The sequence below is a fragment of the Lithobates pipiens genome, unplaced genomic scaffold (genome assembly GCF_037356315.1).
Source record: "Lithobates pipiens isolate NorthernLeopardFrog02 unplaced genomic scaffold, aLitPip1_a1.2 Scaffold_16, whole genome shotgun sequence".
Classification (NCBI taxonomy): Eukaryota; Metazoa; Chordata; class Amphibia; order Anura; family Ranidae; genus Lithobates; species Lithobates pipiens.
This window is the reverse complement of record NW_027507748.1, coordinates 11,271,279-11,290,618: the sequence shown is the minus strand read 5'-3', so window position 1 is coordinate 11,290,618 and position 19,340 is coordinate 11,271,279. Positions and strand designations below refer to the sequence as shown.

General features: G+C 46.6%; 1 protein-coding gene across 2 annotated transcripts in view; it reads right to left on the bottom strand.

Moving 5' to 3' along the window:
• The window catches only part of LOC143981594 (uncharacterized), a 33,576-nt gene extending 14,478 nt beyond the window's left edge, over nt 1-19,098 (bottom strand). Inside the window, exons 1-5 of one of the 2 annotated variants that reach the window (XM_077479571.1) lie at nt 18,924-19,098; nt 9,373-9,705; nt 7,578-7,868; nt 4,784-5,020; nt 1,714-1,821 (exon numbers count right to left, since the gene is read on the bottom strand). In XM_077479571.1, the coding sequence (XP_077335697.1) occupies nt 1,714-1,821; nt 4,784-5,020; nt 7,578-7,868; nt 9,373-9,705; nt 18,924-19,005 (1,051 nt within the window). In that variant the 5' untranslated portion in view covers nt 19,006-19,098. The remainder of the gene's footprint in view (nt 1-1,713; nt 1,822-4,783; nt 5,021-7,577; nt 7,869-9,372; nt 9,706-18,923) is intronic. The other variant, XM_077479572.1, reaches the window with a different exon arrangement.
• Nucleotides 19,099-19,340: the final 242 nt, after the last annotated feature.

Below are 19,340 nucleotides of genomic sequence, written 5' to 3'. Positions count from 1 at the left end.
AATAAAATATAAAGTGCGAACAGTGCCTTACACCTCATAAGTGAATTTGGTACATAAATACCTTGATTTCAATCTCAATACAATTCATTAACATACCTAAACCACAGTAATTAACTAAATGGCCCTGATGAAAAGTTTCCCTCCCCTGGAATGTTTGGCCTTGGTATAGACACACCCTAAGGTGACATGAACAGGTTACAATGGTAATTAAAGGTTAATTTCCCACAATTAGCGTCTCTGTATAATTAGTCAATGACTTTGTTAGTTATCACATGAGCAGGCCAGAGACTGTGCCATGGGGAACAGAAAAGAACTGTCAAAAGACCTGCGTAATAAGGTAATGGAACTTTATAAAGATGGAAATGGATATACAAAGATATCCAAAGCCTTGAATTTGCCAATAAGTACTGTTCAATTACTTATTAAGAAGTGGAAAATTCGGGAATCTCTTGATACCAAACCAAGGTCAGGTAAACCAGGAAGGATTGCAGCCACAACTTCCAAAAGAATTGTTCAGTCTACAGAGAAAAACCCACAGGTAACCTCAGGAGAAATACAGGCTGCTCTGGAAAAAAGACCGCGTGGTTGTTTTTAAGGAGCGCAATACGACGATACTTGACCAAAAATGAGCCGCACGGTCGAGGTGCCAGAAAGAAGCCTTTACTGCGCCAATGCCACAAAAAAGCCGAGTGAGGCATGTCAAGGTGTTGTCAGGCATATTGTAACCGGGCTTTTTGTGGCTTTGACGCCTCTAAGAATGATCACATGGACGCTGATCGCTCAGTTCTTGGTCTGCTGAGAGCGGCGACTGTCAGTTCCTCCAGTGCACACTGGAAAGCCAAGCTGAAGTGGGGGTGGGCACAGATGGCTTCGGCTCTCATTCACGTGCTAAGACCAAGCGCCAGCCATCATTCAGGCATCTGGGTGGATCCTGACAATATCACAATCCTTCCACATCCTGGGAAGTGCCCCATTTTGGGTGACAGAAGAGCAAAATTAACTGAACCACAACAGAAGTATAGCTTTAGGCCATACTTCCCTTTTAAACACCACTAAAAGAAAGTATATGTCTCAAAAATGATATCAAATTCATTTTTGCACAGGGTTACATGACTGAGTAATTGTCAATCAAACGATCACAACACTGAACACTGGGTATTACAGGCTAGTAATTAACTGGTTAACCGATTGCCGACCACCTCACGACGATATATACGTCGGCAGAAGGGCTCGTACAGGCAGAATCACGTACCCGTACGTTGCCCTTGAAGAGGCGGCCAGTGGGGGGCGCGTGCGCGCCCAGGGACAAGCTCAGAGAGTCAGGTCGCGGGTCCCCATCAATTTTGTTTGGGAGCCACGTCACATGACCACGCAATTGTCAGTTGAAGCGACGCAGTGCCAAATCGCAAAAAAAGTGCTCTGGTCGGGAAGGGGGTAAAATCTTCCTGGGGCTGAAGTGGTTAAATAAAAATAAAAAAACGGTGTGCAAATGTACCTGGGGCAAATGATGCTGTTTTAAAGGCAAAAGATACATCAAATATTGAATAATTTCATTTGTTTCCTGTTTATGAACTTTGTAGTTTGTTAATTGATTAGTTGATAGATAAAACATTTTACTGCATTACACACATTTTAGTGTACAATTACTGTATATATACACACATATATATATAATAATTTTTATTTATACTGAGTGAAGTTCACTGTACTTACGTTTACACCAAAACACTTGGATCTTGTACCTTTGATTAACAACAACAACAAAAATAGCTACAGCAATAAGAAGACCAATAATAGGAAGAACATGAATAATAGTAAATCCTGTAAAACAAACCAGAAAAGGACATTAGTGATAGAGCTCACAGTCAGTCATAGATCACTCACCATATACTACTAATAATACAAAACAGAAAGAAAATCAGGAGGCGTGAAGAGCCACAAAAGGTGGTCACAGATCTCACAGGTTGTCATCACTCAACCCACCACTACTATACTGAAGATGAGGTATGGGGAAAGCATGGGAAAAGTCCTCCACTTGGTTGTGCTCGCCTCCCTCCAAGGCCAGAATAAGATCTAAACTTCACATTAAAGTATCTGAACACCACAAACCAAAAACACTATTTAATTCAATTTTTATATTCAAAGCAAAGTCCCCCATTGTCAGGTCTGGGCTCCTGCTATTACTAACAGCTCGATGCACAGAAGCTGCTCAGCTGTCAGCTAATTACCAGCTACTCATTGTTTCCACAATGACTCACCTGATGACCATTAACCTGACTCATTAGTCCAGCCGACAGCCAGCCCCTTTTGGCTATTTAAGCAGCTTAGCTCCCTTCCTTCTTGCCCTTCTGTGGTCTCCAATGAGTGGCTGGCCTTCCTTCCTTCCTTCCTTCCTTCCTTCCTTCCTTCCTTCCTTCCTTCCTTCCTTCCTTCCTTCCTTCCTTCCTTCCTTCCTTCCAGATCCTGATTTTTGGCTCCTGACTTCTGGTTTCTGATCCCGGCTCTTCTGATACCCGCTCTGGCTTCTGTTTTTGACTACACTCCTGATCTGTGCTATTTTTGCTATATCATTAACCACTTGCCGACCAGCTCATGCAGATATACTGAGGCAGGTTGGCTGTCCTGCGCGAACTGACGTACCCGACGTACCGCAGGACCGTGCCTGAGGGTCCCACGGACTCGATGTCCGCTGGTGGCCCGCGATCCCCTTGTACACAGGCAGAACGGGGAACTGCCCATGTAAACAAGGCATTTCCCTGTTCTGCCTAGTGACATGACAGATCTACTGCTCCCAGTGATCTCTGTCATGTTCCAGTAAGCCCAAACCCCCCTACAGTTAGAACACACTTAACCCCTTGATTGCCCACTAGTGTTAACCCCTTCCTGCCAGTGTCATTTATACATTGATCAGTGCATGCTGCAATCCCGCTAAAAATCGCAGATCGCCACCATTACCAGTAAAAACAATAAAAAGAAAAAAAAATCCCTAATGCCGCGTACACACGACCAGACTTTTCGAGGGACTAAGTCCGACAGACTTTCGACGGAGTTCTGACAGAGTTCTGACGGACTTTCCGAATGATCGGACTTGGCCACACACAATCACACCAAAGTCCAACGGATTGGAACGTGATGACGTACGACTGGACTAGAATAAGGAAGTTCATAGCCAGTAGCCAATAGCTGCCCTAGCGTCGGTTTTAGTCCGTCAGACTAGCACACACACGAGCGGATTTCTCGGTAGGAACTGGGTCCGGCAGAGTTCTGTCGGAAAAATTTGAAACATGTTCCATTTCTAAAGTCTGTCAGACTTTTACAAATCAAAAGTCCGCTGCAGCCCACACACGTTCGAATAGTCTGCCGGAATCATTCCGTCAGACTTTTGATGTTGAAAAGTCTGGTCGTGTGTACGGGGCATAAGGCCCCTTTCACACTGGTACGACACGATAGTTGTACGACTGTGGATCCAAATTTGCTCTGCGACTTGAAGAAGAGCCACCGAGGGGAGAAGAACCGGCAGTGGCAGAAGACATCAGCGAAGGAGGCAGAAGAGCCAGAGAGGAGAAGAACCAGCAGAGGCAGAAGACATCAGCGAAGGAGGCAGAAGAGCCGAAGAGAGGAGAAGAACCAGCAGAGGCAGAAGACATCAGCGAAGGAGGCAGAAGAGCCGGAGAGGGGAGAAGAACCGGCAGAGGCAGAAGAACCGGCAGAGGCAGAAGACATCAGTGAAGGAGGCAGAAGAGCCGGAGAGGGGAGAAGAAATTGGGAGAGACACCGGACCTGTTTAATAAATTACTTTAAAAACCAAACCTGTATACTGTGTTTTATTTTTGATACTTTTTTTTGGTGAATGGGTAAGGGTACAATGTTTACCGATACTCATTCACCTAGGGTGGGGGGGCCAGGATCTGGGGGCCCCCTTGGTAAAGGGGGGCTTCCAGATTCCGATAAGCTCACTGCCCACAGACCCCGACAAATAACGGCCAGGGTTGTCAAGAAGAGGCCCTTGTCCTCATCTACATGGGCTTTCACACTGGAGGGGTGCGCTGGCAGGGCATCAGAAAAAGTCCAGCAGCTTCTTTGGAGCAGTGAACTCACCACTCCTCCACCGCTCCTCCCCATTGAAATCAATGGGGTAGTGCTGCGATACCGCCGGAAAAAATGCAGCTCTGACATTTTGAGGGTGGATTTAAGCCCTTAAAACCTCCCCGCTAGCGGCCGAATAGCGCCGTAGACGATAGTAAAGCGGCTCTAAAAATATTGCCACTTTACCGCTGACGTCAGTGGCGGCACAGCGTGAAAGGGGTCTTAGTGAACGGGAGGAAATTAGCAAATAAATTTAAGCATCGCTACTACTACAATGGGATCCCTGTTTATTTTTGAACCCCCCCCCCCCCCCAACATTCTCCTGAATTGTTACATCCTAGTAAAAAAAAATACAATGTAACAATTCTAGAGAACACTGGAGGTAACTAGCAGATAAATGTAACCATTGCTACTACAGATCTTCTAATTCCCTCCAGTGTTGCCTAGAGTTGTTACATTGTATCTGTTGTTACTAAGATGAATTTATTTCCTATGATCTTCAGCTCCATCAAGTGGCCATGAATGAACCTGTCTTCACTACTGCCCAATATATTTGAAGAACAATCAACCAGAAGTCAGGATAGCTGGAGAACATCTAATTTTTTCCTCAACGTCTGGTTCATTTGCCCAGAATGAACATACATGCAGTTCTGAGGGATGAATAGATAGGATGTTTTTTTTTGGCTCTGTGTCTCACCGGTCTTGTATGGGATGATTGTTATAGATTGGCTATCCTTGGACACCGTGTTGTTCACAGTGCATCTCACAACCACATCCTCTTTTGGTCGGGGTGCCATATATGTCTGTTTAGTAGTCTCAGTTTCTCTTCCATTGACCAGCCATTTGTAGGTCACATTGATTGTGGAGGACACACAATGCAGGATAATCGTCTGATCGGTGCTGTCGTCAAAGACGATGGGTTTGGAAACTCGATCTGTAAGAAAAGATCACCTAAGATAGTAATGTAGCACTTACCCCCAAGGGAGCTGCTGGTTTGATTTGGGCCTGCACTCTGCTAATAAACCCCACTAACTTGGTTCAGTCCCCTTGACACAGCTGTGGTGCAATACAATACAGTAGAATATAATATAACACAATATACCTGCATTGACACTTCAGGATCCATGGGCTCCACCTGCTGGGGGAAAACAATACTCCACACAACGGCATACTTAACCAAAGTATATTTTACTATAAGTATCGGCAAACAGGTGGTTACAATAATTGTGCTGTCATCCCAACATAGAATGACAGAACAATGACTTTTGATATAACAATTATAAACAATATAATTACAAGGGAGCTCCCCCTACTTTTATAGCTATGTGTGAGATCTCACTTAAAGTACTCAGTCTTTTTGGTCTTCTTGTCTTCGCTAGCAATGATAATTCCTTATAATTTGTAATCCAAGGGTTAAAGTAATTAAAGTTGAGTTAAGGATGATCTTAGTGTTGCTTCCGTAACTATGATACAATACTTGAGATGCCATAGTAAGTAGGCCTTATGCCTGCCTAGCGTCAGTTGCTATACTCCTCCTCCATGGGACTATAGATCCCAGCGAGACCTGTATATAAGTCTGACTAGGTGCAAAGTTTAGTAAACTGTGGGCCGCAGCCCGCTCAACAACTGGATCAAAAGCTTTCTATGGCAACGTTGGTCCGGTGTTTGCAGCTTGCTTCTATGTCATCCGGCTCCGTCACTCTGTCCCGTTCCGATAGGTGGACCTGGTCTTCCGATGCTCAAACGAGTGTCTCTGGATCTTCCCAATCCGATCTCTGTGTCTCTGGCACTTCAGGTCACTCACACAACGAGCAGGGTTGCGCTCCACAAGGAAATAGGCTGCTTCCTCAGGGAGGCCTCCTCACATGTCCTCACAGGCAGGCCAATGCGTTCCCAAGAGATCTAAGATGGCCGCTCGGGCTCCTTTTATGTCCTACCCAGCATGCACTGTCAGAGAGAGTGTCCATGGGTAGGACACCTGGCATCCTGGGTAAAAAGGTCAACTCTCCAGTGTAAATAACAGTCACTTCCTGTACCAAGTTCAATGCTTTGATAAAGCAAAAATCATTTAAATCCACCATTAGCGTTTGGCCGCTAGATGGTGCCAAACACTAAGCCACAGAAACGTCCGTATACTTTCATTGTAAATGCTAACATAATTTAGTAGGCAAGGATGCCAGCTTTACAGTAATATAAAAACATTGACCCATTTTTAACACCTTCACATCGCCATCACATATATGCGGCACCATGGAAGTCGGCACTGATGGGGGCCAGAGACGGGTTCCTGATCTTCTGATCACTGCGACAACCAGTGATTTTTCTAATGCCCATCTGGACCCTGTTCCCTCGCAAATGCTATGATCAGCCTCTGGTGATAGGAATTCCACACTCTCTAACTCACATCTTCAATCCCTCCCTCTCTTCCGGCATCTTCCCCACTAGTCACCCCCATATGCTTAACCACTTGCCGACCACCCGTCTCAGATGTACTGCGGCAAGGTGGCTCGGCTGCGCAAATTGCTGTACCAGTATGGCAATTCATGCATTAGCTTTCGTGAGTGCTTGCGCCGGGGGAGCCAAATCAGCTGGCCTGCTGGGCCGCCCGCGATCATTCCCCACAGAGACAGAATCTCGACCAATTCTTTTTTATACAATTGACAAGGGTCAGATCATAGGGGCACAAAATCTTTTCCATCTCAGTCACATAATCACATTTGGCCAAGACGATTAGGAGGGTGTCTATGGGACTGTTTGACCATTCTTTCAGAAGCGCGTTTGTGAGGTCAGGGCACTGATTTTGGACGAGAAGGCCTGGCTCGCAGTCTCTGCTCTAATGCATCCCAAAGGTGTTCTGTTGGGTTGAGGTCAAGGCTCTGTGCAGGCCAGTCAAGTTTTTTCCACCCCAAACTCGCTCATCTATGTCTTTATGGACCTTGATCTGTGCACTGGTCCAAATCATTTGGTGGAGGGGAGATTAGGGTGGCAGGGTTGTTTTTCAAGGGTTGGACTTGGCCCCTTCGTTCCAGTGAAGGGAACTCCTAAGGTTACCCCATAGTCAATATTGAGTTGGCCCGCCCTTTGCACCTATAACAGCTTCAACTCTTCTGGGAAGACCGTCCACAAGGTTTAGGAGTGTGCCTATTTGAATGTTTGACTATTCTTCCAGAAGCGCATTCGTGAGGTCAGGCACTGATGTTGGACGAGAAGGCCTGGCTCGCAGTCTCTGCTCCAATTCACCCCAAAGGTGTTTTCTATGGGGTTGAGATCAGGACTCTGTGCAGGCCAGTCAAGTTCCTCCACCCCAAACTCGCTCATCCATGTCTTTATGGAACTTAGGAAATAACCTAATAACATTTGTTTTTTTTCCTTCGCCATTCGCACAGAACAAATGTTTTGTGATTGGAGGGATTTTTTTTTTTTTTAAATAAATACAACCCTAGGACTTCCCACAACTTTTTAACGCCATGTCATTTTATCATAAGACTTACCGAGTACAGTGAGCTGTATTTCAGTTATCTGAAAAAAATTATTCACTATGGCTTCTGACTTGTAGGCCCCCGAGTCCTCCTTAGTCAGATTTCTTATGGTCAGGGATCCGTTAAGCTGTAAGTCAGCTCTGTCTGCCAGGCGATAAAAATGACGGTTTAGTGGCTTCAACTCCATATCCACCAGTTTGTTGTTGTTTAGCTTCCAGTTTATTTCTGTTGGGACCCCGGAAAACTTTGGCACCAGAGTGACATCATCGTCAACCGCTTTCTGGACCAGGAGTGGTGGCAGAGCTGTATACAGAGCAGAGGGAGAAACCTCAATATGGAAGCAGTAAGCAAGTGTTCTGTGTACAGCACCGCAGTATATGTCAGAACTATATGCATGTATAATAATAATAAGTGTGTGATTGTGGGGGAGGGGACAGAGTGTAAGCTCCTCTGGTACAGAGACTGATGTGACTGGCTCAGTGTTCTCTGTACAGCACTGCGGTATATGTCAGAGCTATATACGTGTATAATAATAATAGTGTATGACTGTTGGGGGGGGGACATTAGATTGTAAGCTCCTCTGGTGCAGAGACTGATGTGACCATTCAGTGTTCTCTGTACAGAACTGCGGTATATGTCAGAGCTATATAAATGTATAATAATAATAATAGTGTGTGGCGAAGAGAAAGAGAAAAAAAGGAAAAGAAGAGAACATGAACAAAAGAGGATGAGAAGAAGAAGAGTAGAGGAGAGGAAAAGAAGAGTAGAGGAAGAGGAAGAGAAGAAAAGAAGACTAGAGGAAGAGAAGAGGAGAGGAAGAGGGGATGAAAAGAAGAGGAGAGGAAGAGGAGATAAAAAGAAGAGTAGAGGAAAAGTAGTAGAGGAAAAGGAGTAGAGGAAGAGGTGTAGAGGAAGAGGTGTAGAGGAAGAGGTGTAGAGGAAGAGGTGTAGAGGAAGAGGAGTAGAGGAAGAGGAGTAGAGGAAGAGAAGAGGAAGAGGAGTAGAGGAAGAGGAGAGGAAAATAAGAGTAGAGGTAGAGGAGAGGAAGAGGAGAGGAAAAGAAGAAGAGGAGAGGAAGAGGAGAGTAGAGGAAGAGGAGAGGAAGAGAAGAATGGAGGAAGAGGAGAGGAAAAGAAGAGTAGAGGAAGAGGAGATGAGAGGAAAAGAAGAGTAGAGGAAGAGGAGAGGAAAAGAGTAGAGGAAAAGAGTAGAGGAAGAGAAGAGGAAGAGTAGAGGAAGAGGAGAGGAAAAGAAGAGTAGAGGAAAAGAGTAGAGGAAAAGAGTAGAGGAAGAGAAGAGGAAGAGTAGAGGAAGAGGAAAGGAAAAGAAGAGTAGAGGAAGAGGAGAGGAAAAGAAGAGTAGAGGAAGAATAGAGGAAGAGAAGGGGAGAGGAAGAGAAGTGGAGAGGAAGAGGAGAGGAGAGGAAAAGGAGAGGAAACGAAGAGTAGAAGAGGAGAGTAGAGGAAGAGTAGAGGAAGAGGAGAGGAAGAGGAGAGAAAGAGGAGAGGAAGAGGAAGAGGAAGAGGAGAGGAAGAGGAGAGAAAGAGGAGAGGAAGAGGAGAGGAAGAGGAGAGGAAGAGGAGAGGAAGAGGAGAGAAAGAGGAGAGAAAGAGGAGAGGAAGAGGAGAGGAAGAGGAGAGGAAGAGGAGAGAAAGAGGAGAGGAAAAGGAGAGAAAGAGAAGGAAAGGAAATTAGAGGGAAACCAGAACAGAGTGTTATGCCCTGTCTGGCACAATGGCCATGCCTGGAAGATCTCAATATTATTGGGCAAATCTGATATCACAAAACCTACAGAGAAAGAACTCACCGATGACAGATAATACCACCACATTGTCTCCATGATTTATTTTATTGGCAGCTCGGCAGTAATAGACGGCGTCATCGTTCTGGGTGACTCCCACCAGGGTCAGGTCCAGCGTCCCCTGTGAGACGTCTCCTGAAAAAATTGTACGTCCTCTGAATTGAGAATCCTGATTGGCCAGATTGACCTCTCCATTCACAAACTTGTAGACTTGCATGCTTCTTCCATCTTTTCCCACCTTCTCCCAGATGACTAGCAGGTGTTCCTCTCCTTGTATAAAACTAAATGAACATGGAAGACGTGCAGTGTCATAGGCTATAGAGGTCACTCGGACTTCACCTGTGTAGAGATAAAGAAGAAAAATCTCAGTGGAGTTCCTGGCATCGTGGGCCCTTTTAGTTGTCAGTTACAGTATGTAGACATTCAGTAATTAGTACTACTACTACTGGATTTGTTCTATAATCTTGTGAGGAAGTTGTGTCTTAGATGTTAGTAGTCAAAGAACATGATGGGATATGTGAGGGTTTGAGAACTACGTTGTTACGGCTAGAAGAGACAATGGTGTCCTATGATGTTCAATGACTTTTTTACAGTATACTGCAGAGCCTACGGAGAACTTGAAGTGATTGTAAAGCCTTGTTTTTTTTTTTTGTTAAATAACAAACATGTTATACTTACCTGCCCTGTGCAGTAGTTTTGCACAGAGTGGCCCTGATCCTCTTCTTCTCGGGTCCTTCTTTGCTGCTCCTGGCCCCTCCCTCCTGTCTAGTGCCACCACAGCAAGCAGCTTGCTATGGGGGCACCCAAGGCGAGCTGCAGTTCCATATGTCCATTCAGACACTGAGCTTTGGTTCGGCCCGCCCCCTCTCCTGATTGGCCAATTGACTTTGATTGACAGCAGCAGGAACCAATGGCGCCAGTGCTGTGTCTTAGCCAATCAGGATGGAGAATCCTGGATGGCCGAGGGACTCATGGACATCGCTGGATAGAGATGGGGCGCAGGTAAGTATTAGGGGGGCGGAGGGCGGCTGCTGCACACAGAAGACTTTTATCTTAATGCATAGAATGCATCTTCTGCCTTTACAATCACTTTAAGGAAACATGGAACCAGATTGACAGCTGAACAGAACTCAAGCTAGATCAAGTATGTTCTTTGCAGGACCTTTGCTTTAACACCACCTACTTCATGTACAAGGAAAACATCTACAAACAGGTACATGGCTGTACTATGGGATCACCATTGTCTCCCACTGTAGCTAACCTGTACATGGAGGAAAATGGAGAGGAAAGCCTTATTAGGCAGAAGAGACAATGGTGTCCTACAATGCCACATCACTTCTCAACTGTATACCACTGCGAAGGTTATTGAGGATATACGAAAATCTGAATCCAGAGAAGACCCATAACAGATGAACAGAACTCAAGCCAGACCAAGTATATTCCTTGTTGGACCTTTGCCCCAACACCACTTACTTCATATACAAGAATATCTTCTACATACGGTAACATGGCTGTGTTAATTGACTGCCCATTGCAAATACCCGTACCTTACCTTTACATGGAGTAAGTGGAGAAGAAGGCCTACAGCTAGAAGAGACAATGGAGTTCTATGATGTCAAATCAATGTTCACTTGTATACCAAATTCAGAGGCTATTAGGGATGCAAGGAAGCATCTGAAACTAGAGAAGACCATTGAAAGCCTGACAGGCAGAAGAGACAATGGTGTCCTATGATGTCACGTCACCTTTCAACTGTAAGCCAAATGCTGAGGCTATTGAGGATGTAAGAAAACATCTAAAACCAGAGAAGACCCATAACAGATAAACAGATCTCAACCCAGACCAAGTATGTTCCTTGTTGTCCTATGATGTCACATCACTTTCCACCTGTATACCGACTGCAGAGGCTATTGCGAATGTAATGTAAGAAAACATCTGGAAGCAGAGAAGACCCATGACAGATGAACAGAATTCAATCCAGACCAAAAATGTTTCTTGTTGGACCTCAACACTGCCTACTTCATGTACAAGGATATCTTCTACAGACAGGAACATGGCTGTGTAAGCCCTTGTACACACGGTCGGAGATTCCGACGGAATGTGTCCTATCGGACCGGTTTGTCGGATAATCCGACCGTGTGTGGTATGCATCGGTATGTTTCCGCCGGGAATATCTGTCGGACCCAATTTTCCAACTTGTTGGAAATATTTTCCGACAAACTGGTCCGATAGGACATACTCCGATCATGTGTAGAGAATTTTGATCGGACAAAGTGCCACGCATGCTCAGATCAAATTCCTACATCAAAGCTATTGGCTACTAGCATGAACGTAGTCCCATCGTAACGAAATTACGTCATCACGTTCTGAAAGATCTGATTTTTCGACAACTTAGCCCGACCGTGTGTATGCAACAGTTTCGGACAAAATCCGACGGATTTGGTTGTCGAAATCTCCGACCGTGTGTACAGGGGCTTAGGGATCACCAATTGCCTTTTTCATTGCTAACCTGTACATGGAGGAAGTGGAGAAGAAGGCCTACAGCCAGAAAAGACAGTGGTGTTCTATAATGTCAAATTATTTTACACTTGTATACCAACTTCAGAGGCTATTAAGGATGTAGGAAGCATCTGAAACTAGAGAAGACCGTTGAAAGCCTTACAGGCAGAAGAGACAATGGTGTCCTATGATGATATCACTTTTCACCTGTATAGCACTGTTATTGAGGATGTAAGAAAATCTGATATCCTCTGACAGATGAACAGAACTCAAGCCAGACCAAGTATGTTCCTTGTGGGACCTCTACCTTGAAACCACCTACTCCGTGCACAAGGATAATGTCTACAAACAAGTACATGGCTATGCTATGGAATCATCATTGTCTGTCACTGTAGCTAATCTGTACAAGGAGAAACATGGAGAGGAAAGCCTTACAGGGAGAAGAGACAATGGTGTTCTATGATGTCACCTCACTTTTCACCTGTATATGGACTGCAGAGGCTACTGAGGATCTAAAAACATCTGAAACCAGAGGAGACGCATGACGGATGAATAGAAATCAAGCCAGACATATTATGTTCCTCCCTGGACCTTCACCCCAACACCACCTACATCATGTACAAGGATAGCTTCTACAAATAGGAATGTGGGAGCTATGGGATCCCCATTGTCCCCGTTGTTACGAGGCTCGGAAACGGATGGATCCGCACCCCAGGCCATGAGGGCCTCTGGGGGCTGGTCAGGAGGACCAGGACCACGGTGTCAGCAACAACTTCTGGACCGGAACCCAGAACCACATGACCTCGGCACCTTAAAGCGGAGGTCCACCCTAAAGTGGAGCTTCCGCTCATTGGAACCCTCCCCCCCTCCGGCACCACAACTGGCACCTTTCAGGGGGGAGGGGGGTGCAGGTACCTGTACAGTACAGGTATCTGCACCCACTTCCGGCGTAGATTCTGCAGAAGCTACGCCCCTTTCCGCAGAATCTACACCCCTTTCCGAAGGTCCCCCGCTGTCTGCTGGGAAACACACGGATCCCAGAGACAGCGGGGACCATCCTTATTGCGCAGCGCGACTCGCGCATGCGCAGTAGGGAACCGGGAAATGAAGCTGCAAGGCTCCACTTCCTGATTACCATACCCAAGATGGCGGCGGCAGCACCCGAGAGAGACGATCGAGAGATCGGCTTCGGGTGCCGACATCGCGGGCGTGCTGGCTTTTAAAAAAAAATGGTGGACTCCCGCTTTAAGTACCCTCTCCCGGAATACACAGCGAGACAAACGCACCCACTGATTGGCTCAGAAAGAGAGATTGGTACCCAATCAGTCCATCCAGACTGCGTTCTAATGCCTTTCACAGGTGTATGAGCAGGCAGAACCGTAATACAGCCCAGCCGAACTGATGCCAAAGCATAATTTAGAACAATTAACCCCAAAACTCAGCTATAGTTTTGGGCAAATACTAAATTTACAGACATATCGGGTACTCATCAGGAGTACCGGCACTACACAAAATATCATAGGAAAAAAAAGTCTGCAGCTCAGCGCCATCTAGTGACCATAATGTGGTATCTTCTACATTCACATATTCGAAATTTCAGAATATTCCATTTTGCCCCATTCGCACAAAATTCATTTACATGCAATTTCAATGAAATAAAGCGATACAATTTTTTTTTTTTTTTTTATTAATACACCCCAAAAATTCAGACGATAAAAACATAAAATTGTCTTTCCAAGCAAAAATGAAACACAGGCCACAGCTCACCTATTGATGACTGACCTGCCATTTGCTTTACAACAAGTTTCAAGTTTTGGGCCAACAACAGGGATTGGCTGATCTCCCTTACGTTGTCGGTACCCAAAAGCTGCGCCGTTGAATTCTTAGTCTCTGCAGGTCGGAGCTCTGAAAAAAAACTCAGTCCGATGATGTCACTTCCTCCACCGACGTCCAGCTATAAGGAAAGCGCCGCCCCGTCCCTGACCGAGGAAAAGAACCGAGAGAGAATTAGCGGTCACATGACCACACATAACAACAAAAACAAAACTATACCTATGGCCAAACAATAAATAACTGGCCAGCTGCACGGTAAAAAATACGATCGCGCCAATAAATTGCGCCCCACCTCTGCCCGCTGCAGCATTTGTTGCACCTCTTACTTTTGCAGCTGCAGTCACCTGTCGGCGTCGAAAGTGCTGATATTTGTACCTCCTAATACAGTACAGGGATCACTATGGCATCTCTTCCATTCATGAAAACTCTCACATATTCTTTAATGTAAGTAAGGGGCTCTGTGATTGGAGGAAAGGTAATTGCAACGTTTCGTCTCCATCTCCTCCAATCACAGAGGGCCTTGCGTTCATTGGCGGGGGATACAAGGCTTTTTATGAATGGAAGAGGTGCCAAGTGAGCGAATTTTGGGTGGATCTCTGTCACTACCCCCACAGCAGCGAAGTCGTGTTTTTTTTTAAATTTATGTGGGACTCTCTCTTTGTAAAAAAAAATAAATAAATAAAATGTACTGCGGTTTTATTTTTCCCTGATGTTTTCCTAATGGCTTTGAAATTTCCGCCAGTGCTGCCCATTGAAGCACCTCAATACAGTAAAAAATAAAATACAATTGTAGGTGGATGCTACCTATAACGGTGCACAGATAGGGGTGACCAGTTCGCCTGTATATGGCTGTTATCTTTGCCAAGCTCAGATCACGGGCACAAGGTACAGAGCCATCAGATGGGCTCCGTTTGGTCAGATGAAACCAAAGTAGAACTGTTTGGTAGAAACACAACTCGTCGTGTTTGGAGAGAGAGAGAGAATGCTGAGTTGCAACCAAAGAACACCATACCTACTGTGAAGCATGGGGGTGGCAACATCATGCTTTGGGGCTGTTTCTCTGCAAAGGGAACAGGACGACTGATCCGTGTACATGAAAGAATGAATGGGGCCATGCAGGGCCGTCTTTAATATTGATTGGACCCTGGGCAAAACTTTTCATGGGGCCCCCCATGCAGTTTTACTCTCCACCTGCTCTGAGACACAATAAATAGCAGCTAGACTCAAAATCAGTTTACTGAATCAGATAAGGCAGCTATTGCGTTTGGTTGCCAGAGGTTACAGTGTATCATTACCGCTCACTGACTGGTTGCTAGAGGTTACAGGACACATTAGGGCTCACTGATTAGTTACTAGAAGTTACAGCACATGATTTCTGGTTGTTGATTGTTGCTAGAGATTACTGTGGACATGACCTCAGGGGGGGCATGATATACATATCAATTCCACGGCCACCGCTGTTTACATATTAATGTCGCCACTATTTACATATGAATGCAGGTAACTTACATGTAAACACAGGGTCTACAGATGAGTAATCTGTACACAACAGTAGGGCAGAGCTGGGCAGCATTAGTACCATCACTTCACACTGAGATATTGGGACACAGCACAGGACTAAAACCTCAAGGGATGAGGGAATTTAAACCAGGATAATTGGCAAGTATGAGGGCAGCTGCTTTGGGCCCCACAATAATAACAGGGCCCAGGGCAGCTGCCCCTTTTGCCCTGCCTTAAAAACGGCCTTGTGGCCATGTATCAAGAGAGTGCAAACCTCCTCCCATCAGCAAGGGCATTGAAGATGAAACGTGGATGGGTCTTTCAGCCTGACAATGATCCTCAAACCCACTATTCGGGCAACAAAGGAGCGGCTTCCTAAGAAGCATTTCAAGGTCCTGGAGTGGCCTTGCCAGTCTCCAGATCTCAACCGCATAGAAAACCTTCGGAGGGAATTGAAAGTCCCGTGTTGCACAGCGACAGCCTCAAAACATCACCGCTCTAGAGGAGATCCGCATGGAGGACATGGAGGCAAACATACCAGATACAGTGTGTGACAACCTTGTGAAGACTTACAGAAAACGTCTGACCTCTGTGATTGCCAACAAAGGATATATAACAAAGTATAGAGATGAACTTTTCATATTGACCAAATACTTATTTTCCACCATAATTTGCAAATAAATTCTTTCAAAAATCAGACAATGTGATTGGATTTGTGTCCAAATTTTGTCTCTCATAGTTGAGGTGATACCTATGATGACCACTAGAGGCCTCTCTCGTCTTTCTAAAGCCTCATACACACGATCGGACTTTGTACAAACTTTCCTGTGGATTTTTGTACAAAGGGCGTCGGCCGTGAACTTGTATTGCATACACACGGCAGGACTTTTTCAGCCAACTTTCACCAAATCATGTGGTTTTTCTGCTCTTTACCGCCACCTTTGGTCAACTTCTGTATTGTTGTCTGATCTTTTGCATTGGTTCTGAGCATGCCTTTTTGCACTTTGTACAAAAGTCCTATAGTTTTCTGTACACACGATCAGACTTTGCTCCATCCGACTTTTGTTGCCAGAAAGTTTGATCCGTTCGCAACAGCCAACAAAAGTCTGATGAAAACCAAAAAAGTTTGTCCGATGGAGCGTACACACGGTCGGATGTTGCTCCAAAACAGCTAATTTGCATGTTTGTTGTCAAAAAGTCCGATCGTGTGTACGGGCCTTTTGTGGGAGAACTTCCACAATTGGTGGCTGACTGCATACTTTTTTGCCCCACTGTATATATATATATATATATATATATATTGTTTGGGGGTTCTAAGTAATTTTCAAAGAAAAAAAATAGGCCCGGTCCTTAAGTGGTTAAATCGGCGCCTATGAGAAATTTTAAGTAACGTAGTTTGGCGCCATTCCACGACCGTGGCGCAATTTTAAAGCGTGACGTGTCGGGTATCTATTTACTCAGTTTACTTTACTGGGGTCTAATCGGCTTTAAAAAAAAAAGGCGGGGCTCAGAGAACTGGTGTGTGACATTCGCCAGTTAATTAATATTCGCTATTGTCTTCCTCATTCTCCTCCCGGGCCAATCAGGAAGCGGGTCCTGAGATCCGGCACCAGGAGGAGGAGCCGCCGCTCGTTTCCCGGAGGAAGCGTACCCTAGATGGGGTAAGCGCGGAGCTGGTGAACAACTGAGGTGGGGGGGGGAGGGGGGGTCTGAATCAATTTATTATTCATTTTACTTCACAGGTTTTCATTATTAACAGTTTACATATTTTCATTATTAATCACTTACACTTGTCACTTTATTCACCTTACAATTAGGTGTTCACTTATTAATATTTATTATTATTGGCCATTGCTTACTCCATGATGATGCATCACAATTGATGTGGTGAGAGAGCGTTTCCATTCATCATTGGGTTTTATCAATACCACTCAGGGATTTGCACTTTTATTTTGAAAACCCATCAGAGTTTTACAGTGGTTCAAGATTTATTCATTTATACTGCCGTATACTCCCACCGTGGTTGGGGGATATCTAAATTATACCCACTACTAGCAGCGCCACCAGCCCTGTTGTTTTATTATAGAGGGGGGAGGGATTGTTTGCCGTCCTCCCCCCCCCAAAAAAAAAAATACCACCAGCCGCCACTGGTACTAAGTAGGAAAAAAAAAAACAGGCACAAGATAGGAGCTAATCAGGGGAAGACTGACCATTCTGGGGCACTGCCCGAGGGCCCCCATGAGCGGCTCAGTCCACCCCTGCCACTAATAGACACAAACTGGGTGCAAAAAAAAAGGCACTAATCAGGGGCGGACTGACCATTCAGGGGCATTGCCCGAGGGCCCCCGTGAGCGGCTCAGTTAGACCCTGCCGCTAATAGACACAAACTGGGTGCAAGATAGGCACTAATCAGGGGCGGACTGACCATTCGGGGGCACTGCTCCAGGGCCCGGGGTCAAGGGGGGCCCCCATGAGTGGCTCATTCTACCCCTGCTGCTAATAGACACAAACTGGGTGCAAGATAGGCGCTTACAAGGGGCAGACTGACCATTTGTGGGCACTGCCCGAGGGCCCGGGGGGGCCCCCCTATGAGTGGCTCAGTCCGCCACTGCTGCTAATAGACACAAACTGGGTGCAAGATAGGCGCTGATCAGGGGCAGACTGACCATTCGGGGGCACTACCCGAGGGCCCGGGTTCAGGGGGCCCCCCCCCATGAGCAGCTCAGTCTGCCCCTGCCGCTAATAGACACAAACTGGGTGCAAAAAAAGGCACTAATCAGGGGCGGACTGACCATTCAGGGGCACTGCCCGACTGCCCGGGGTCAGGAGGGCCCCCCATGAGCAGCTCAGTCCGCCCCTGCCGCTAATAGACACAAACTGGGTTCAAGATAGGCACTAATCAGAGGCGGACTGACCATTCGGGGGCACTGCTCCAGGGCCCGGGGTCAAGGGGGGCCCCCATGAGCGGCTCATTCTACCCCTGCTGCTAATAGACACAAACTGGGTGCAAGATAGGCGCTTATCAGGGGCGGACTGACCATTTGTGGGCGCTGCCCGAGGGCCCGGGTTCAGGGGGGCCCCCCATGAGCGGCTCAGTTTGACCCTGCCGCTAATAGACACAAACTGGGTTCAAGATAGGCACTAATCAGAGGCGGACTGACTATTCGGGGGCACTGCTCCAGGGCCCGGGGTCAAGGGGGGCCCCCATGAGTGGCTCATTCTACCCCTGCTGCTAATAGACACAAACTGGGTGCAAGATAGGCGCTTATCAGGGGCGGACTGACCATTTGTGGGCACTGCCCGAGGGCCCGGGTTCAGGGGGGCCCCCCATGAGCGGCTCAGTCCACCCCTGTCGCTAATAGACACAAGCTGGGTGCAAGACAGGCACTAATTTCGGTAAACTGGTGTCAGCGTCTGCAGCTCGGAGAACGAGGCACAATCTGTCAATCACATTCATCCTCCGCACACAGGGCGGATCGTCAGGTAACGCCTCCGATGATCTGCGCATGCGCGTGCCAGCATCAACATCACCGGTAATGCGCATGCGCAGATTATCGTACGCACCTTTTTCAATAGAACATCCCAGGCACTTCTCACTTGGAGATCGGACAATGGGGTCTAGGGGGCGGGGCGCCTTACACGGGGGGGGGGGGGGGTTATTTGGGGCGGGGCCGCAGGAGGCGGATATAATAGGCAGTGTAGAGAGCAGCGGGCGCTCCACTCACCCCAGCACACGGCGCCCAGCAGGAGGAGGGGGGTGAGGGGAACTCCGGCCGGGTACGTCCGGTTCCTATTCCACCAAAACATCGCAGATAGGTGAGAGCGGAGCCCCGTACGGCCCGAGTCCAACGCTGGTAACCATTACTCTGCCCTGATTGGTTCCCGCGGTGACAGCTGGCCACTCCTTTCCACCTCAGCCAATCAAAACGGCCTAATCTTGTTTATTTTTAACAGCTGGAGGGCGTTGTGCGTGACATCAGACCCGGAATGTCAACACCTTGGGAGGCAGTGGTACATTACAGTTATGGGGGCGTGTACATTATGGTGATTGGATATAATCGTCAGCGATGGGCGTGTGTAATCTCCTTCGAAACGTCTATATAGTATTGGAGTCTGCCTAGCGATAAGGGCGTGTACATTAC